General features: G+C 58.1%; 1 protein-coding gene across 3 annotated transcripts; it reads right to left on the bottom strand.

The window, feature by feature from the left end:
• Positions 1–122: 122 nt before the first annotated feature.
• On the bottom strand, positions 123–21,515 carry STKLD1 (serine/threonine kinase like domain containing 1). 3 transcript variants are annotated; one of them, XM_027614443.2, is made up of 19 exons: positions 21,265–21,515; positions 19,534–19,620; positions 17,174–17,218; positions 15,750–15,824; positions 13,960–14,061; positions 11,779–11,849; positions 10,839–10,954; positions 9,424–9,542; positions 8,767–8,930; positions 8,063–8,193; positions 6,576–6,659; positions 5,131–5,247; positions 4,661–4,801; positions 3,706–3,834; positions 2,888–3,016; positions 2,688–2,816; positions 1,293–1,433; positions 882–961; positions 123–764 (listed from the first exon to the last, which is right to left on the bottom strand). In XM_027614443.2, exons 1-19 carry the CDS (start codon positions 21,277–21,279, stop codon positions 675–677), a joined length of 1,965 nt encoding a protein of 654 aa, XP_027470244.1. In that variant the 5' UTR covers positions 21,280–21,515; the 3' UTR covers positions 123–674. The 3 variants fall into 3 exon arrangements, with proteins under 3 accessions (XP_027470244.1, XP_027470243.1, XP_027470241.1); XM_027614442.2 differs by having other exon boundaries at positions 1,339–1,433; positions 15,750–15,935; XM_027614440.2 differs by having other exon boundaries at positions 15,750–15,935.
• Between the last annotated feature and the right edge of the window lie 226 nt (positions 21,516–21,741).

Here is a 21,741-nt window from a genome sequence, read left to right on the forward strand (position 1 = left end):
GCTCTGATTTTCTGAGGGCGCCGTTCCTTTCTCAGCCCCCACCCCCACCCCATGTATATACCCGTGGGCAGGGCCCACGGGGTGGCAGTGAGTCTCCAGTTGTCCGAGCTCGGTGACACCAGTCGCCCCCAGAGGTGGGTGCCCCTCCCTGTCTAGGACGGACGTGCTGACCCCCGGCTGTTGGGCTGGAGCACAGCGCGGGGTTGATCCAGGTGTGAGGGTCTTCTGAGAATAGTCGGGAGCAGTCGGTTGCACTCAGTGCATAAAGCCCCGGGCTTCACCGAGCCACTTGGCTGCTGCACAAGGAAGGCCCAAACCCACTGAGGATATTTAACATAAATGCAGGTTTTTACTTGAGGTAGAGCTTCTGAAGGTCACTCTGTTTCTCTCATCTAGAGTGGCCTCAAAGGACCACTGTGTCCAACTGGCACATTGACCAGGCCAGGGCCGCAGCCTGCGGGACACCTGCCAAACCGCGCTCCCAGAGCACCACCGGCCCATCCTGCCCCCAGGACGCTTCCACGCCAGGCGCCGGCCTTGGGCCTCGCCCTGGAGACAGTCCCCCGAAGCCTAAGGAAAACACCATTCACCGGGCAGCTCTGGGGGCATAGGAGGAAAAGAAGGGCAGGAGAGAAGGTGGGGAGGGGTCGGGAGGCCTTGGGGTGTCTGCCTCCTCAGGGCAGAGCTGACTGTTCTCCTGCGGAGCGGGGTGGCGTGGTGGCCTCCAGCCTTAGCAACACCGTCTCTGCGTATGAAACCAGCTCCTGGAAAGAGAAGGGTCATCAAAAACTACACCCACAGATTCAAGTCTGTTATACACAGAACCTTGACCGTAGAGACAGGTGGGAGGCCTGGTTTTTGGGGCCCCTGTGGGTACTCACCAGGCTGGAGGTGAAGCGCTCCTTGATCTCCTGGACCAGGGGCCCGATGCCACTGGACACCAGCTCAGGCAGGATCTCCACTGTGGGCAAAGCAGAGAGTCCTGAGGTCGGGGCACAGCCAGCCTGATGCCCCACGGCCCTTGCGGGGCGCCTCTGAGGAGGCCAGCAGGACAAGGCTGGGCCCATCCCCCTCGGGCGCAGCCCAACCCGCGCGCTGCCTCTGAGGCTCGGGGGCCGGGCGTCCGTCACGGTCAGCGCGGCGCCTAGTGCCTAGTGAGCCCTCCCACTGAACCGACAGGAAGTGGCGATTCGGTTCTTCCCTTCCCCTCCCCCCCACCAGTTAGAGCTGGGAGCAGGGTGCCTCTGACCACTGGCGTCCTGGAGGGGTGGGGAGGGCAGGGGGACTCTCACTGTAGTTGGCCAGGTGGGCCAGCAGCATGCAGACATTCTCTACCACCTCAGGGTCGTCCTTGTAGAGCCGGTACATCTCCTGGAGGAGATCGAGGCCGCTGCCGCCCTCCTCTGGCACTACCACCTGCAGGGCCGCCAGCTCTGGGGGGTGGGGGTGTGCCTTCACTCCAGCTGCTATGCCTCAGTGTCCTCTAGCCAGTGGGGTGACGGCGGTACCAAGTTCTCAGGGTCGTTGAGAGTCCAAAGCTCTTAGGATAGCAAGGACCTCAGCCACTGGCAGAGAAGGCCGTGTCCCGCTGCTTGGGGACATCTGAGGTCGGTGTGTCCCCATGGTGGGACATGTACACCCCACCTCCCTCTTCCAGCAGAAGGCTCCTGTCCTCGGGGTGCTCTCAGCCTGTGGGCACCAGGAGTGCTAAAGCGCATTGCAGAGTGCGCCTACAGCGTGGGCGCAGGGGGGACCCCAACACTGCACACATACACCCCCAGTTAGGGGTTAGACCCTGACTCTCGAGGGGCTGGGGACCAGTGTAAATGTTACTCATCAGACCCTCTGGAACCTGGGGATCTGACGCTCAGGTGGGATGACCTGAGTGTCCCAGCCAACAGGTGGCAAAGCCCATTCTCTCCCAGATGTGGGCCCTGGGAGATAGGACCGTCCCCTCCTCCATTGCTGAGCCAGGTCCCTTTTGCCCTCAGGACCTCAGCCTCCCCTCCCATCCCCTGAAGGTGGGCAGCTGATGCAGACTGTGTGGGTGGGACTCCAGGCTGGGGGAGAGCCCCGGAGCCCAGGGTGTCTAACTGGAAAGGAAGACCCTGCCAGTGGTCCTTGGAGCCTCCCTCCCAGGAGTGAGGGTGGCCACACTCCCTTCCTCGGGCCCAGATAACTCCAGGCTGAGAAGCAGACTGGCCTTGGCCCTTGGCCCCCAGCCCAGCCCAGCCCAGCCCAGCCCACCCCTGGAACACGGAGTTGGGAACCAGATCTCAAAGGAGCTGAAGCCCCGCTCACACCCCAGCGGGGAACCTTGTCCAGTCTGCAAGCCCCAAGTGTGTCTGGGGTTCTAGTGCCATCCTGTCACAGTGCCAGGTGCTGCACACTGAGCAACAACAAACCGGTCCTGTTACGGAGGTGGGACCTGGCCCCTGGGGTGTTCTGATAAGCTAAACCTGTTGGGGATGCCTGTGCAGACCTAATATGTGTTCGTGGACAGGGAAAGAGAATGCAGCAAAAAAAAAAAGTCTCCGTGGCAACTTCTGGATGAAGGAACTATAGACTGTTCTTTTCCTTTTTTGATCCTTTTGCTTCTGTGTTGGGTTTGCGGGCGGCTGGCAGACCTGCCTCGCTGAGTTTTGCCCCCACCTCCTAGTGGTAGCCCCGTCCATAACCGGGCTCACCGGACACCTTCGCGAGGCTGGCCAGCCCCCGGTAGGCGTTGTTCACCAGCAGGACTCTGTCCGGGCACAGCCGGATGCTTCGCAGGAACAGGGCCACCACATCTTCAAACTGGTGCTCCTTTATGCAACCTGCAGAGGGCCTAGTTGAGGCCTCGTGGCCTTGCGCGTGGGGCGCAGGCTTCCCAGCCCGGGCTGCTCACCTAGCATGGACAGCAGCCCGAAGACCCCACAGCCGGCTTCAGCCATCTCCACGTCCCCAGGGTAGGTGGCCAGCACCTCGGGAATGAGGGCCGCGGCTTTCTCCAAAGGGGTCTTGTTCACAGTGATAGCTGCAACCAGCGCGGGATGGAGGCAACACCTAGCCCTTGAGTGCATGCAGCAGTGCCTGCTGTATACATAGCCCCACACCCCCCGCCTCCCACCTGTTGGGGGAGAGGTCAGGGAAAAGGGGAGTTTTTGGAGGGTAGGGACTCTCTGCCCCCAACTGGTCTTGGGGGGTTTTTGTACTCTGGGTGTGGACAGCGCTCTCTGGTTTCCCAGGCTCTCTGTGGCCTGGAGCCCTCTTTTCCTTAGAACGAATGCCCAAACGGCCAAAGGGCCAAGACGGGGCCTGGAGGAGAGGAAGCAGCACAGCCTCGGGGCCCTTTCTGAATCTAGAGTGACAGGAGGGGGCCAGTGCCAAGCTACCATCAGAAACCAGGGACTGCCCGGGAAATCCCAGAATGTGTGGCAGGTGTGGCAGGCTCCTCCCAGGGCGGGAGCCACCAGAGTCTGTGACGACCTACCTGGTCAGGACAGGAGGTCCTGCCTCCGCTGGGTGCAGCCCCCCTTCCCCGCCCCCCCTTACTTTTCCTCTGCTTGCAGGCTCTCAGAAGAGTCTTTTTGTGGGCTCTGCTCTTGAAGTGTTTAAGGTACAGGCCATGGAGGCCCTTGAAGGCTGTCAGAGGTGATTAAGGAGCGGCAAGGATAGCAGCCCCCCACCCCCCCAACAGGAGAGTGGGAGGAGGGGCCCCCTCACCGTCCACCATCAGGGCCCAGAGCAGCCTCAGGCCATTGATGCAGATGTCCCTGTTTGTGGAGAAGGCACTCAGGTGCTCCAGGATATGCTCAAACAGCCCAGCATTCTGCAGCTTCTCTGAGGCCGATTCTGTGGGCAGGCCCCAGAATTAGGGCCACGGAGAACCCCCTCCTCCAGGAAGCCTACCCTGAGCACCACCTCCCTCCGTGGTGCTTGCCAACGCATGCAGGCCCATGCATCCTGCATTTCTGAGCATCTACTTTGGGCCAGGCATACCCAGTGTGGAGCCCTGAAACAAGAGGACATGACCCATCCCCTGGGTCACCAGTCCCTGTATTGCCTATCCCATGATGGGGCTGGGGCCAGCCTCCTGGGTCCACACAGAGCAGGCCTGAGCCTTCTGGGGTGGAAGCAATGATTATGTCTTTCCTGGTGGGTGAGCTGACACCCAGTGTGCCTGATGGCGCTGATTTATGCCTGTTGTCCTAACGGGCTTATTCGTAGCACCCCTGTTCACTCCCTAAAGTGGGCTCCAGTCGAGCGGGGTGAGGGGCAGAGTGCAGGCGTCCCGCCCCTGGCCACAGGGCTCCAGGTGAGCATCCTTGGGCTCGCGGGCCCAGCTGCCCGAGGAGGTGGGTGGGAGCAATGCACGGTGTGTACGGCCCTTGCTTCTCCGCAGCCTCCCCCAGTGCTGCCACCCCCTGCCTGGCTGGCTGGGGGCCACAGGAGCTCAGGTGCCCTGTGAAGAGATGAACGAGGCATGAAGCCCATGGTGACACCTGGTCGATGTCTGCACGTTTGTGGAGGGAACAAGTGACAAACGGAAGCTTCCAGTCAAGAGACAAAAAAAGGCCAAGCATGTGGAAGAGCCCCAGCACAGGCAGTGCAAGCGTGCGCTGTCATGGGCAGGCCGCCCCCACACCCCGGCTGAGCAGGGAGGGCCGGGCCGACCCACCCTGGCTGGAGATGATGGTGAGCAGGCTGTAGACCGTGACCAGGAGCTGCTCTGACTCGGGGTGGTTCCACAGGGTGCTCAGCAGGACAGAGATGACAGAGCTGTCACTCAGCACCTCGGCTGCCGGGTCCTGCGCCAGCGCTGCTCGGGCCAAGGGAAGATGACCAGGGTTACGTCCCACACTGGGGATCATGGGGCAGGTAGCCTGCAGGGGGGCCCCCCTCCCTGGCTGGAGGGTAGGCAATGCCCCCACTTTGTGTGGAGAAAGCCAAGGTCAGGCTTGTTCTGGAGTAGGTCCCCGTAAGTGCTGCTTGCACGATGGGGCAAAGGACAGAAGGGGTGGGCACCTGCCCAGCCCATGTGGCCGGTGAGTAAGTGGCACCGGGCAGCCAGTGCTGGTTTCCAAGACTCTGCCGGGCCCAGGATGAGGTGCCAGGGTCAACACTTAACCCACGTGGCTCGGCACCCACCTTGACCCAGGCTGTGCAGCAGGAGGGAACAGGCGTAGAGCTGTATGTCAAGGATCCTCTCGTGTTTCTTCATGATGGTGATCAACATCTCTACCAGCTCCATTGGCCACGGCAGACCTGGCAGGGCCGGGTGGCAAGGTTGAGCCTCGGCCCAGGAGCAGGGGATAGGAAGGGTGTACGGACCAGACCAGGGAGTCCCACGCCACTGGGAGTCTACAGGGCATCACACACGGACGCCTGGACAGATGAGTAGGCGAGGAAAGAATGTGTGTCTGCCCTGGGCATCTTCTTATTCTAGCAGCTCTCTGAGGTGGAGGCTTCCTATCGCTCTTACAGGTGAGAAAACAGGGTCAGAGAGACCAAAGCACTTGCTTTGAACCCGGCCTGTCTGACTCTGGAGTCTGTGGCCATAACTGCCCTGAGTGCAGGCGTCTGTGGGTCTCATGGACTTTCCCTGGGCAGGCAGCGGCGGAGCGTCCGGTCCCTGCAGTGCCCCTTCCCCACGCCCTTAGAGTGGGGAGCGAGAGCCCTCCGTCTCAGGCCTGCAGCAAGAACATCCAGAACAAGAGCACAGGTCCCAGGAGGCCCAGCACAGCTAACCCGCCTCCCAGTGAGGCTGGCTCCCTCAGCCCCTCCAGGAAGACAAAGTCTCCCTTCCTGGGGACTCTTCCGGCCACAGCCTAGCTCCAGAAGGGGCCCAGGGGAAGGATGAGAAAGAGGGAAAGGCAAGGGGCCAGTATGAAGTCTCTGCTACTGACTCAGAGATGCCCCAGCCGCTGGAACAGGCCTTCTGTGGAAGGACAGATGGACAGACAGTTGATGGATGGGTGGACAAACGGACAGATGGGGGGTGGATGGAGGACTGACGGATGGATGAGGGGTGAGTATAATATTCAGGCTGGTGAGGCAAGTTGAATGGAGAGATTTTATGAGACACTATTTTGGCAAAATTTAAAAGATATGAATACTGCTTGATGGACAGTGTTGGGGAGAGATGCTGTCATGCACTCTTGATAGGTGGGTAAGTAATTGGTGGTATCTGTGAAAGAGTGAAATATTTATACCCCGAGCACCTAGGAATTTGTCCCACAGCGCACAGGGGCCCATGCTCTGGGGTGTTCAGTCCCGTGCCGTTTATCATACTGGACAGTTGGCAACTGCCCAGCCAGCCATCGATGGAGATGGGGGAAAAGACAGGAGCCTTACTAAGAGCCCGTGAGAACCATGTGAGGGCCGGTCACTACCCTGTTTGCTCGCCGCGCCACCCCATCCCCCCCTTCTGCTGGGCAAAAGGGGCGACACGGGAAGAATTCCCAGCAAGCCTCAGAGGTGTAGGAGAGGCCCTCTAGGAGAGCTCGGAGGGAAGGGCCACAGCCACCCCAGAGGCCCGGGCCACAGGCTGAGCCCGGGAGGAGCGGGGGAAGGTGGGAGCATGGGGGGTCTACCCAGCTGGTCTTCAGGCATGCGTAGGAGCCTCTTCAGGGCTCTGAGCTGGACTTCAGGTTGGCTGGAGAAGTTCTGCATGACCTCTGCAGGAGACAGGACCGCATGGGGCGGAGGCTTCTGAGGGCCGGGGCGCCTGGAGCCCGCCTGGAGGCACCACACTGCCCACAGATCCATGCGATAGGGCATTCTCAGCCCCGTTCCGCAGGCCCAGCAGCTGGTCCAGAGTCAAACCCGAGCCTGTCCTGGAGCCTCACCGCAGGCTCAAGGCAGCCAGAGCTCTCCCCCGAGCCCGGGGCTCCTTCCACTGCTCCTCCGAGCCTCCCTGCGGGGCTCTTTGCCTTTGACTCCCAACAGATGACCCCAGCCCCACAATGGGCTGCAGCGCCCAGCTGGGCACACTGGAGACCCCTTCCTTATCCCGTGGCCGACTCAGGACCCCTCCTCCACCCGTGTCCGGGCGCTGTGCACCTCGGAGCGGCCCACAAACGGGCCCTGTGGTTCTCCTCACTTTTAGATGAGCAAACAGGCTCAGAGAGGGCGACTCGCTCGAGGCCACTGAGCAGGTGGGTGATGGGCTTCCATCGGACCTAGCTGCCTGCCTCCAAAGCCCCCTGCCGGGAGATGTGGTGGAGGGGGGACAGAAGCTAGGGCCTTGAGACCGTCTCTTCCCCGGAAGTGGGGGCAGAGGCGGCAGTTGGGGGAGGAGCCCCCTGTCACAAGCAGCCAGTGCAGGGAGCCACGGAGGAGAGGAGGAAGTGAGCAGACCACCCAGAACACAGAGGGATGGGCGAGTGGAGTCAACCTCGAACCTGAAGGTGGTCTCTAGTCCCATGGTCCACCCAAGGCCTTGGGTGTGGTGGCTGTGCAGTCCCTGTGCTGGGAGCCACAGGGAGCCCCCCACCAGGGGCACGCAGTGGAGACAAAGTGCTGGGTGGTGAGTGAGCACTGGGCCAGGTCACTGGCAGCACCCTCAGCTGAGGCCTGCCCGTGTCCCATGGCAGACAGAGCCCCTGCAGGGACGCGCCTGCTGGTCCAGGACCCCTGCAGTGCCCATTCCCGTGCCCAGCACCATTCTGGGCGTGTAGAAACCACACAGGAACAGGTGCTGAGTGGGGCAACCACTCTGGGCATGGCGATCACCGTGTGGCAGGGTGTGGAAGCAAACAGCAGGGGCCTCCAGGGGTTGTGACAGTGGGGGTCTGCTCAGCTGTCATGAGCACCATGTAGCAGGAGGGGAGGGGAAACGGCGGCCAGGCATTGAGATGAACTCTGGTACAGGTGACAGGAGTGAGGGAGGGTATCTGAGCGGGGGGTACCCTGAGCAACGCAGTGCCTGGGGTGGGATGGAAGGGAGAGCCCCGAAGCCTTCCAATGCCCTGGCCACGTGTCAGGAGCAGTCCAGGGGACTGGGTGGTGGGGGGAGGCACTGACCCCCCCCCCAGAGCTGAGACAACAGCTCCCTCCCCCTCTGGGCCCCCACCATCACCTAAAATGCTGGCGACGTTACTTTCCAGCAGCAGGTCAGTGATGAAGGCAGGGACCACCTGCTGGTGCAGGGTCAGAGCAGCACTGGAGGACTGGAAGTTGCTGCTCACGAAGGTGATGTGGATCACATCCCTGGAGGGAGCCGAGACGGCCGCTGGGCTCCCCTGCAGGACTCTCTGTGGGGCTCCTGCCCGCAGACAGGCGGGCAGACACCCAACCTCCACCCTCCTGTCTGGGATTCCACTGGGCAGCACCTCCCCCAGCAGGCCCACCTCCAGGAGGGGACCGGGCTTGCTCCCTGGGTGCGGGAGCACGGGGCTGGGCCCCTCCCTCCGTAAAATATATTGAACAATCAGATTTGACAACCGTGTTCGTATAAAGGTGCACAGAACCCAAGCCGGATTCACTGTTTTATGTTCCTTTCTTCCTTCTCTCGTTAAGACAAACTACAATTGGAACATGGTCCTGGTCCTCGGGGACCTCCGCACCTGAGGGAGAAGCCGGCTCTGCCGGCTCCAGGGCTCAGAGGTGTGCGTGCCGCCCTAGCAGTTTGGGATGGGCCATGCTTGGGAAAGCCCAGCGGGCCACGGAGGAGTGGGCGCGTTGGTGGCATCAAAACGCCGAGTGGCTGTGTACGCAGGACGGCGGAGAGACGGCGAAAGATTCATGGAAAGATTAAGATACAGCTGCAGCCCCTGGGCTCACCTGATTGTTACTCGCTCCGAGGGGTCGATCTGCAGCATCAAAGGTAGAAGAGAACGGAAAGTTTCCACATCGGGGATCTTCTTCTCCTCCATGGTCCGCAGGACGCCCTTCAGGCCGTCAGGCATGCTCCGGATGGACTTTCGCAGATGCATGGCTTCTGCTCTCTGAGGGAACACAGACAGCACTGCTCCATTGGCCCAACCCTGACCGTGCCCCAGGGCGAGCCGGCAAGAGGGCCAGAGGTGGGAAGACCAGGGACCTGAGCCTGCACAGCCACCTGGGGTCCCGAGGTGCATTCAGGCCCGCCAGGGTCCAGTTTCCCTGGCTTGCATCCCACCGGGGGTGAACTGGTGCACCTGAACTCGCTTTTCTCATTCATAAGGAGGCAGTGAGCACCCGGGCAGTCCCCCATCAGGGTTAGCCCTGGGGCAGTTTGAATTATCTCAGTCAGCGTCATCACCATGCCGGGGCCCTGAAGGCCAAATATTGAGTGCGGGGGTGCCCCACACAGCCCCTTGGAGGCACAGAGCAAGGCAGGAGGATGCAGGTGGGGAGAATGTGCCCCCTTTGAGCCAAGGTCAGCAGGGCTGGCTTTCTGGGGACGTGGGGTATGGGGTTCAGGGCGTGGTAGGGAGGGGTCGGCAGAAGGCAGCTCACATTTATGAAGGAGCAGCTGACCATATCGAGAATGATGCAGCCCAGGGACCAGATGTCCGATTTCTGGCTGAAGGAGAAGTTGAGTGCTTCGGGGGCCATCCAGGACTTCTGAAAAGGGTCTGCTGGCAGGAGAAGGTGTCAGATGCATGAGTCCTGTGCTCCCTGGAGGAGCAAGCGGCTCAGAGAGGGAGGGGGGGGTAGGGAGGTGCTATCTATGGAGGGGAAGGAAGAGGGCCCTGGTCTTCAGTCAGTGAGGTTGCCACATGGGCACGTGCCCAACCAGGCTGGCCCAGGGTGCACACTCCCATCTTGGTGCCCAATATGGCTGCAGATGTGGTTCGAAAGAGGCATGTGCCAAGAAGGTTGAAACTTCCACCCTCTTTAAACATCTTGCTCCTCTAAAGGTCAGAACCTGGAGGCAAGGGCGCCTGGGTGGCTCAGTTGGTTGGGCGACTGCCTTCGGCTCAGGTCATGATCCTGGAGTCCTGGGATCGAGTCCCGCATCAGGCTCCCTGCTCAGCGGGGAGTCTGCTTCTCCCTCTGACCCTCTTCCCTCTCGTGCTCTCTATCTCTCATTCTCTCTCAAATAAATAAATAAAATCTTTAAAAAAAAAAAAAGAAAGAACCTGCAGGCAAAATTCCAGTTGCCCCACCCTAGTCTCTAAACTGGAACCCCACACAAGGAGCCAAAAGAGCAGGGTCATCAGTCTGTTAGTTCCTGATAGACCTCAGGCAGCCCCTCCCTCTCTGGACCTTCGTTCCCCAGCCAAAGAGTAAAGGGGTGGACTCCAGGACCCCTGTCATCCACACCACCAGCAGATCTACCTACTCACCCATCCATCCCATCTGCCCCTCCATCCACCTGTCTGTCCACCCATCCATTTATCCTCTGTGCATGCAGGACTCTAAAATTCTCAACTGTGGTTACTCTCTCCATCCCTGGCAGCTGGTATAGGCTGGAAGCCCAGCTCCCTTTGCCCCGCTGTCTTTTCAAAGGAAGGAGAACCCATCTCCCCTTCCTCCCCACACCTACCATCACCTTGGTGATTTTTTAGGACTCAGTAAAGTACTCCAGCTCTCACCAGTGTATGGCATCCACTAGCCCCCATTCTCCTTCCATGAAGGTTAACATTTTCTGGGTGTCTTTTGGACCCTGCCCGCATGCACTGCCCCCCCACCCCGGCATGCTGGTACTTCTGCTCGGTTACAACCCAGGCAAGGGGGTCTCTTTGGAGCCCACATAAGCCCACGGAGGTCTGTAGGGACCTTCTGAGCAAGGAGAGGTTTGATGTTGCCTTGTTCCAGCTCGGGCCGCTGCCCTCTGGACTCCAGGAGCAACCCCACTCCGGTGAGTGGCCCCTCCCCCACTGTGCCCCAGCCACTGCTGTCCTGCAGTCCGGGAGGACCCCAGCCACCTTCCTCTGCGCGGATGTTCCACTTGGCTTTGTCTGTCATCAGTGCGTGGGAGCTCAGGTCCTGTAATTTGCAGTGGGTGCTGCTGACAAGGGCTATGTTGGAGGGCTTGAGATTCCTGAAACCAAGAGGTGGGACTTTTGTCTGGGGGCGTGCCCGCCTTCCCACCCACCACCTGCGGGCCACGCGACCCTCCTGGGGTGGAGGCCAGAGCACCCTGAACCTCATGCCCTGCTCCTTGCCCCACCCAGTTCTGCCCTTCTCTCAACAAATGCCCCCTTTGCAGCCCACTTTTTAAGTAGTGTTTCCTGCAGAAATAAAATATACCCAGTTATTTTAAATTGCAAAACCACAAGCCAACTACATACAAGTGGGAAAACACCAATCCTTCTGCTGCTTTTCTGCTAACATCCATCCACCTCCTTCCAGATCTCAGCTATGCATTTGTTTTTGGGGACTGGTTTTCAACCATTTTGTCATGTTCAGTGACATTAACGCTAAATCGTGAGCATTTTCTTTGTACATAGGGTCCACATGGTTCTGTCCTTTAACATCCGATACCGACCCAATCTGCAGCCATTCCCAGCCCCTGCAGACTGTGCGTGCCACAGCCCTGCCACTCGCGGGGCTGAAGCTTAGCCCCGCCACCCAACCAGAGGGCACGGCGCGCAGCCTAATCACTTCCTTCCTGGCGCTGTTATCTGGCTGCTCGCCCTGTACTTTAGAACCAGCCTGCCCCGGTCAGCGTCCCCTCCTGAAGCTGGGTGAATCACTGCAGGTGACGTGGAGGGGGTAGCATTCTCTGTGAGCCCGGGAGGGGCCCTGGAAAGGTGCCCACGCTTATCCCGGCTGTGCTGACCCCGGCCACACCTCTCTCCCCTGGTTCTGCCCAAGGGGACTCCGTGCCCTTTCTCCTGCAGCAGCCTGGCCACCCGCGGTCACCTGTGGATGATGTCCAGTTGGTGCAGGTATTCCAAAGCGTCCAACACCTGGCCCAGCATGTTCTGCAACCACTGCGGAAAGAGCGAGAGATGCCAGAATTGGTGGGGCGGGGGGTGTTCTCCCGGCAGCTGGCTTAGGCAGGTCAGTGACCCCCTCGAAGCAGCCAGCGAGATCATGGAATGCTCTCTCCTTGCTTCTGAAGACAGGCCCAAAGCTACAGAAGAGCTCAGAGCCAGTGCAAGAGATTTCTGCCTCAGGTCCCTTTCAGGCTCAAGTGCGCGGGGCTCTCCAGACAGGACAGCCAGGTCAGCCAGGGCAACGTTCTTGTTTCCAGATCCCACATTGCCGTCTCCACACCGGAGATATTCTAGCCTGGGCCCCACCCCTTGTGGGTATCAGAGATATCGAAGCCTTTATTCCCTACTCTGGGGCTTGCCTCTCTATGTCATTAGAAGGAAAAGAGCTCTGATAAAGAACATTCTGGAAACAACTGTGTGGCAGAAACAAGATCCGGCTAGTCTCCAGGGCAGTGATTTTCAAACCGGGTTCCTAGGAACCCTAGATTCTACTCAGGGGTATCAGAGAGGGGCTGAGTGAACAGGACCCTGGGCTTCTTCCCTTTCCACCTTCCACCCGTCCTCCTAAGCTTCTTGATTAGAGTAGCTTTGCCTTCCTTGCTGGGTTTCTGAGAACATTCTGTGCTTGAAAGGGTTCCACCACTGACAGAAAGTTTGAAACCCACTCCAGAGCCTACGCCCGAGGTCCACATTGGGAGAGGAGCTGCGTGCCCCTCAGAAGCCCTCAGGGGCAGGACGGTGCCCAGAGGCCCCCGAGCAGAGGTGTGCTCAGAACAAAAGCAGGCAGAATTTACTCGGGGTGGATCATAGGCGTAATATGAAAGCAAAAATGAACAGCTCAAAAGACAACAGGAAAATATCTTCATGACCTTGGGGCAGGACAGACTTTCACAGAGGCTCAAAGGTGCTAACGATAAAAGAAGCGTTGATAAACTCACTTCGTTACAGTCAAGAACTTCTGGGGGCGCCCGGGTGGCTCAATCGGCTAAGTGTCTGCCTTCGGCTCAGGTCATGATCCCAGGGTCCTGGGATCGAGTCCCGCATCGGGCTCCCTGCTCAGTGGGGAGCCTGCTTCTCCTTCTCCCTCTGCCCCTCTCCCCCTGCTTGTGCTCTCTCTCTCTCAAATAAATGAAATCTTAAAAAAAAAAACCAAAAACTTCTGTTCATCAAAAGACATGGTTAAGAAAGTGCATTGGCAAACCACAGACAGGAAGAAGACGCTCTGGATGCCCATATCCACAATGTGTAAAGAACACCTACAGATCAATAAGAAAAGACAAACAATCCCGATGTTTAAACGGACAAAAAACTTGAACAGGCACAAAATCCAAATGGCTAAAAAGCACTCCCTGTGATTACTCATAATAACTCCAATTAAAACGCAATTTTTAATTAAAATGAAAAAGACTGAAGTGTTGGCCAGAAAGTAGGAACTGGAAGGCATACACCTTTTGCTGGGAGTAACCCCAAGTCAACCAAACCATCGTGGATGCTGGAATATCTACTAAACCTGCTCTACAATCCAACAACTGCACGCCCAGGGGTTCGTCCAGAAAAGATGAGTGTTTAGGTCCACTGGTAAGCACACCCAGGAGCGTTCAAGGCAACAGCCCCAAACTGGAAACACCCTACAGGGTCATAGCACTAGGCTATGCACAGACCGATGGGGCCACACAACGGGGCAGCACCTAGCCACGACACGGACGATTTCCTGATCCACTCACGACGTAAGAGACCAGACACAAACAGCAACATGCTGCGTGAGTCCATGACGGGGGACTTCAGGGCAGGCAGAAGGACCTCTGGAGACAGAAGTCCAACCGTGGGCACGGCCGGGACTTCTGGAGCTCCAGGAGCATTCTGCATCTCGATCAGTGGAAGGTTATGTGAGTGTCTGCCTGTGTGCAAGGCACCAAGCTGTGCACTTAAGACTTGTGCACATTACACCCGGCAAACACCTCCACACATAAACGTAAGAAGAAATCGGGCCAGACTCCAGTAGTGCCTGCCCTCCCCTCTGCCCCTTTGCCCCCTGATTGAGCCTGTGACTTCACAAGGCCCAGGCGGTCCCCAGGCCCGGTGTGTCCTGCAGCGTCTGTCTTACTTCAGAGTCAATGATTGTCCCGGTCTCCCTCTTCTTCTCGATGACCTTCTGGAAGCTCCCCTTGTTGTGCTCCATCACCAGGCAGAGGAACAGAGAGGAGATCTGATGGGGACACAAGGCCTTAGCCAGATGCCACGGTTCTGGTCCCCAGAAGCCCAGGCCTGGGAGCCTGTGTGAGGCTCCCTGCCCCTGGGCCTCCCTCCACTGGGCCTCCATCCGCAGGGGCGCAGTGGCCGTAGGAACGCGGTCAGAGGCGGGGTAAGAGCCCCTCGCAGGCAGCTCTTGCTCACGCCTCCTGCCTCATCTGTCCTCCCCTACCCCTGCGCCCGGCTCCTCCGTCCGCACAAAGGCCCCGGACTTTTTTTTTCTTTCTTTTTTTTTTTTTTAAAGATTTTATTTAGTTATTTGACAGAGAGAGACATAGTGAGAGCAGGAACACAAGCAGGGGGAGTGGGAGAGGGAGAAGCAGGCCTCCTGCTGAGCAGGGAGCCCGATGCGGGGCTCGATCCCAGGACCCTGGGACCATGACCTGAGCCGAAGGCAGACGCTTAACGACTGAGCCCCCCAGGCGCCCCGCCCCCGGACTTTTCTGAAAGCGGCCCAGGCCTTCTGGCTACTGGACACACAGACCCCTGTGTCTGGGACCCCGCCTCTTCCCAGGGTAACTATTTATTCCCTAGGGCTTAGCTTGGGTCCGTTTCCTCCCTCGGAGGAGCCTGCCCCGAGTGGGATTCCAGCAGACCGGCTCAGCGGCCTTGGCTCTGGGCTCTCCGAGGACCCTGCTTTTCCTTCCACAGTGAAATGTCCTCTTGGCTTTTCTGTCTCCTTGAGAGTGTTATGGGGTGCAGGCTGTTCTTACGGCCCAGCTGGGCAGGGGGCACGTGCGTGAGGGGCCCCTCCACTCCTGCGCAAACCCTTGGCTGTCCACCCCAGATAAGGACCCTAACGTGGAGGTCCAATTATGGTCTGACACTCACCAAGAAGCCTTGCAACCTCCCTTCACCTCCAGCCCCCCCCGCCCCACCCCTGCTCAACCTTCCCTTCCACCTCAGTCCCGTTGGGAATAATTTGCAAGATTCTGGATCTGTGTAAACACAAGGAGTCCTGGAGCCTATGGGCTGAAGGATAGGGCTTGGGGGCTTACAAGACCCCGATCTGAATCCCACTTAGCTGTGTGTTTTGTTTTTTCCTACTCAGCTGTTACTAGCTGTGTGGTCTTGGAGAGCTCCTTGACCTCTCTGAGCCCCAGGGAAATGAGACGGGTACTTCTGACCCCGCAAATCTCCCCGGGTCTGAGGATGACCATGCAGCTAGTCAGTAAACTGCAGGAGCCACAAAAGTCAAAGGTCCAGAGGCCCAGGACAGTTTGACGCCAAATAAGGGGGAAAAGCAGGGACTGGCTTCAGAACACCTGCTCCTTCCAGGGAAGTCAAAAGCTCCACCTTCAGAGGGCAGACTCACTGAGCCTTCGGCTGCAGGATGAGCTCAGGAGCTGGGCCACGGACTGGGTAGGTAACCAGGACGAACTTGTTTCTCTTAGCTTCTATTTCTTCTTTAAGTCGTATACCAACCCCTCCTATGCTGAAACTCTTGGGGGCTCATATGAGATGATGCCTAGAGAGGCCCCCGCAGGGCTCCCGGTAAGTGCTGAGTCAGGGGTAGCCATATTTAGAGTCACTGCCATTGCAGCTCAGGGGGTTATAATGGCATTGGAGTGCTCTGTGCTCAGCTCGCTTGTTCCGGGAGCCACGGAATGGCAGCTGAGCCTGCAGGTGTCGACTCCAACCCACCTCACTGTTCCATATGATGAAGAGCTCCTGGTATATGGAGATGTGGGGGTGCCGGAGCTTCCGCAGAGGCATCAGCTGCAGGGACAAGAGCAGAGGAAGTGGAGATGTTCCAGGAACACTGCTTCTCAGCGAGTGCTTCTGTGTCACGTAGCCCAACACAGGCACAATCTCCGGCTCTGAATAGGGCTGGGCACAGGAAGAATAGGAGTGGGCACAAGGAAGGGGGTGCAGCCATGTGCTTTGGAGCCAGGCAGCCTTGTGTGGGTCCCGTCTCTCCCGCATGTGGGGCTGGCTATGCTGTGTGACTGAGGAGAGGCTCCTCAACCCCTCTGAGCCTCAAGCCTCGTCTGAAAATGGCGGTAACAGTGGTATCTGCCTCATAGGGGAGTCAGGAGGGCTAATGTGAGCTGGTGCAGTCCAAGTGCCTGATGTGGAGGAAAGAAAGCACAGTGAGGGGTAGCCGGAGATGGTCGTGTGGCCAAAGGGAAGTGGGGCACTGTTGTGCGTGCGCCCATTTCGCCTCCTGGGTGGTGCACACTCGAGGCCCCAGGGCCCCGCTCCCGGCTGAAGGTGCTTGGAGGACCCACACAGTTGGGCTGCAGCAGTGGCTGCTGCGGCCACCAGGAGCCACACGGACAGCCTCTGGTGCTGTCAGGCCGGCTTCGAGAGCAGGTCACCTCGTGGGCTGGGGAAGGGAACGGGGATGGGCACAGCGGTGATGGGGTGGGGGCTGTGGGAGGGTCTCCCACGGTCTCTCCACTTTGCTAGGATGTGGCCGGGGTCCTTCGCTGTGCGGCAGTCATACTGTGGATCGGACAGCTCTTTGCCGGCAAAGCTCAGGAGCCAGGGATTCCCGAAAAAAGGCAACCAAGTAACCGTTAACTAGGAGGGACACATTTGCTCCATGGGAGATTCAAGAGAAACAAAGAAAAACTGCTCAGAGCCTTTGTCCAGCGAGTCCAAGTGCACGTGGCTGTCATTGCTGTTATTATAAATCAGGATGTTCTTGTTGGTTCCAACTGGCCAATTGAAGGAATGTAAAAGAATATACGTTTTCTTTGTTAAGACGATTCGGTAGTTCTCACATTTTCTACTGTAACTAACATTTTTGTAATTGAAGGAACAATATTTTAAAAGATGGTTCTTGGTAGATTAGCCTAGGGCCCTGGCCAACGCTGAAACTTTATCTTCTCTGAGAACATATATTCTTAGTTGTCTGCACCTGGATTTAGAAATGAATGTTTTGGGCACAGACTCCCTTCATGACCTGGGGGTTTCTGGCTTCATAGCATAGGGTAAGAACTGGTTCTGACCCTCCATGTCCCCACCGAGGCTTCTACCCAATCATTCCACAGGAGAGGACAGAACAGTCTCTGTGTGTTCTGCATCAGGTCCTCTAGAGAGGGAACCACCCAGAGAATTACCTCTTCCAGGGCCTCGTTGGCCTGATGCTCATCAATACATTCCACCTGTAGGGGTACAAGAGCATGAACTCAGTAACTGTGTAGCCAGCCCATCATCACCACCACCATCATCACCACCATCACCATCATCACCATCACCACCACCACCACCACCACCACCACCACCACCACCATCATCACCATCATCATCACCACTACCGCCATCATCACCACCACCATCATCACCACCATCACCATCATCACCACCACCACCACCACCACCACCACCACCACCATCATCACCATCATCATCACCACCACCACCACCATCACCATCACCATCATCAATCACTATCACCATCACCAACATCACCACCATCACCACCTTCACCACCAACACCACCACCACCGCCAACACCACCATCATTATTCACAGGGGTACTGGGCTTCTACCACATGGCGCCACATGAGGCCTGGAGATATTCCTAAAGCCAGGGACCCAAAAATGCTCTGAGCAATGAGAACATCTTTGCTCCTGTTGCAAGGATAAGTTTGGGACAGCATAATATAAACTCTAACCAATCATTAGAGGATCCATTCTCGGCCCATCTTGAAAGCAGGGAAGAAAATAATGTGTTGCCCCTAGAGCCAAACAGCTCTGCTCTGGTTGGCAGTGTATCAACCTCACCACTTCATTCCTTATCCGAATTGGGAAGACTGTCCCTGTCACAGAATGTGGGGCAGTGGGGGAATGCATGGAGAGGGAAAGGGTGACTAGAGGGAAGGGCAGCGTCAAGCTTCAAGTCTCTGACATACTTGGTGGCAAAGAGAGCAGGTGCATATTATCACTGCGTCCAACACCAGACCGTCACTTAGAGCTTCTGCTCATAAGACTTCCAAATGACGAATTCTTGTAATTGGGGGTGATCGCTGATGAAAATGCAGAGGCAGTGGCTTATTCCCAGATCCTTACAGACCCCAGATACAGCAGCAGAGTGAGTCTGTCTGTCTTCCCTTCCTCCTGTGCCAGGACTCATGCTTACAGGTGAATCTGGCCAAAACATACTGAAAGCCTACAGAATGTCACATCTTTTGACCTAGAGGCCCCACCCCTGGGAACTTAGCCCAAGGATATCATGGATCCTCAAAAAAGTTGCTTATCAGAGTTGTTTATACATAGAGTGAAAAATCAAGAACAGGCTTTGTGCTAATCGTACACAAGGGGTGGTTGGGTCAGTTACACCCCATGGAGCAGATGGGGTCACGCGGCCACCAGAGCCAAGAGAGGAGGAAATTGTGTCTGTGGCATGAAATGGTGTTTGTAATACACCAAGTGGGAGAAGGTCCATTATCGAGCCCCGTGGCATTCTTGTCAAAACAAAGTTTATACAGGCTTAGGGAAAAGACTAGAAGGAGACACAAATCCCTACCTGAACCCCAGCTCCAGTTTTTAAAACAAGAAAGACTGACTGGCTTTTTAAAAAGCTCCTCGACTGCCCAGAAGGCAGTGGGCTCCGGCCCCACCGGCCCACAAGACAACAGGCCAGCCCCACCGCCAGCCCGCAGTGGAGCAGCAAGAAGGTTAAGGACTCCAGGCCCAGTCTCCTCGGGGAGAGGCTGCTGAGCTGCTCCACGGGCAGGAGGCCTGGCTGAGCAGAGGTGGCCCCAGCAGCTGATGTCAACGAGGCTCCTCCCAGTGCACAGTCAACCCCAATCTATGGAGTCCCAGTCGCTGCCGTGCACCACGAGGGGGTGCAGACACTCTCCTAGCGTCGGACACACAAAGCACTCACCCCTGCAGGTCCGTAACCCACCCTGCCACGCCAGCTCTGGTGAGGACGTGGTGGAAAGGCCCAGGGCCCGATGTCCTGCCCTTAGCCTTGTGTGACCCTGGGCAAGTCCCTGCCCACCCCTCCTCCACCCCAGTCCTGGCTCCCCTTTGGTAAAAAGGTGGCCCCAGTAACGAAGCCTGAATTCAAGTGTTCCTGGGCGCTGTGCGACGTTGGCAAGTCTGCAGCACGCCCCTCCCCCGCCCCCCCCCCCCCCCCCCCCCCCCGCAAGCCTCCCTATCCTTGGCTGTAGAGCGGGGCCCTGGTTCCTGCTTCATAGGGTTGGCGGGAGATGGAGTGAGAGAAGCCTGGTTGCAATTGTTGAAGTAAAAATGAGCCTATTCCTTCTCCAGCCAGGCGAGAGAGTTGGGTGTACTGGGAAGCCCGAGGGGCCTCAGGCCACCCCCATGTCTACTCTCGACAGGATTTGCCTCTGTGACTGCTGCAAGAGCAGCAGAGACAGCAGAACTGTCACATCGGGAGGCCTTTCTCCAACATGGGGAGGATGAGCAGGTGTCTGGGGGAACCACCCGCCCAGGAGCCACCTCTTACCTGCTTTATCACGTGCTTGACTTTGTTTCCTGTTTCCTCCACCACCACGTTCACCCCCAAGGCCCCAGGACTCATCTGGCCCAAAATCTACCGGCAAGAGAAAGAGAAGCTTTCAGGAAATGCACACGGCTTTTCACTTTTCGAAGTATGCTCAGTGCCGGACACCTTTGCTGCCCCAACTTCTCCTGCAGGCTGGCAGAGTGAGTGTCTCCACCACATTTTGCAGAGAAGGAAATGCCCAGAAGGCTGAGGAACCTGAGCCCGTCTCTCTGGGGCCCCTTCTGGAGCTCTTTCCACCACCCTATACCACTTCTCCAATCTGCAGCACAGACCAGTGGGCATCCAAGAGCCAGCACCCCCCTGGGGCAGAGCTTTATTCACTCTCTCTAGCCACCTCCGAACTGGGCATCCAAACCAAAACAGTAACTGGCCCATAATTGGGGCATAGTCACAGCCATGTGTGGCCTGGCCCTGTGCCAAGCACTTTACAGCCACCGTCTGTAAGCCGCTCTATTGCTATCTCCATGTTTACACCGGAGGAAACTGAGGCACAGGGAGCGAGCTCCTCGTGTCTGAGGCTAGAGTGCTAATAAGCGAAATGGCCCGGATTGGGCTGGAACGCCGGGGTCTGACTCGGGAGCCCGTGCTTTGAACCCAACCTGCAGAGAGGGCTGCCAGGTCAGAACTCCGTGTGGGGTGGCCAAGGCCATGGGGTGGGGCCAAAGCTGGGATTACATCTGTCAGGCGATGGAAGAGGACTGGCAAGACACAGAGGAGTGGGTATAGGAGATGGAACCCTGAATCTAGGGACTCTGAGTCCAGGCAGGTCTTGGATTCTGTAACCCAGCCCCTTTAATGGGTGGCCTGAATCCTGCTTAGGGAGTGTGGGGGACAACGTCCTGATCAGCTTACGCCAGTCTAAGAAGGCACATGCCTAGGCCCTCTTAAGTAGCAGGTTGAGCAGTAAAACACACTCGTGTCTCAGGTGGTCTATTGTTTTTTTCCTGGGAAGGTAACTTTGCCCTTAAAACTCTCTGGCCCCCAGAAACTCCACTCCTTTACTACCGGCTGACTCCCCCGCTGTCCCCCCACACAAACGGAGTTCTCACAAAGTGAGAAAAGCCTCATCTACAAATTGTTTTCAAATTAATGACACTTTTACAAAGATTGAATCTAACATTTAATAAAGTTGACATATTATGTATAGAAGCAGTTAACTGAACATTTATTCATTTTTATTTTGCAGCTTTCCTTTTGTTTTGTGAATTTTTCAAGTCTTACACATTTTCACAGGCCCTGGAAAAGGCCCAATTCCTCCTACCTGGGACTAGTGATGGCCTGTATGAGGAGTTTGGGGGCTCCTGATTCTGAATTTTGGACGCTTTAAGGTGTCCTGTCTCCATGGGCCCAGGGAGAGGTGGAGGAGGGAGAGGTGTTCTCTTCCATCAAGTATTCAGACAGACGGGGATGGACTGTCTTTCATCCATCATTTTAGAGGAGGGGGGAACGGAGAGGCAAAGGGCACCCACGAGGTCACCTTTGGAGGTCCCCTACGCGCTGGAGGCAGACCCTGGCCCGGGGTGGCACCTGGCCATCGGCGACCTCTCCAGGGGCTGTGACCGGTAAACCAGTAGGGGTTTGGGGAGGTGGCAGGAGGTCCAGGTTCCTGGCTCGCCCCAAACCGGCCGGTTCTCGTCGCCCCTGCCTCCCCGCCAGGGAACAACTTGGCACCTGGTACTTCTCCATAGTGTCTCCAGGGAAGACTCCCAGCCTCCTCTCCCTCCGCAGGGCGCTAGGGGTGCGCCCCTAGCCCTCGCCGGCGCGCGGACCCTCGGCTGAGCATACTCAGTAGAGACGGCGTCCGGGGGAGCACCCCACCCCCCACCCCGGGCGCGACCGTCAGCCCCAGGTGTGTCCGCCGGAACGGTGCGCTCCGGGGCTCCCGCGCGCACCACCAGAGGGGTGGCCCTCGGGGCCTGGCGGCCTCAAAGCGCGCCACGGGCGGGACCTGAGAGTGGTGGGCGGGGCTTGAGAGCGCGGCGGGCGGGGCCGGGCGGGGCGGGCGAGGCCTGAGGGCGGCGGGCGGCGGGCGGGGCCGGAGCGCGGCGGGCGGAGCCTCGAGCGCGGCGGGCGGGGCGGCTGCGGGCGGCGCGCTGCCCCTTTAAGGCGCGGCCGGGGCGGGCCCGGCGGCGCGGCCCCTTTAAGGCT

Source organism: Zalophus californianus, chromosome 13 (assembly GCF_009762305.2).
Source record: "Zalophus californianus isolate mZalCal1 chromosome 13, mZalCal1.pri.v2, whole genome shotgun sequence".
NCBI lineage: Eukaryota > Metazoa > Chordata > Mammalia > Carnivora > Otariidae > Zalophus > Zalophus californianus.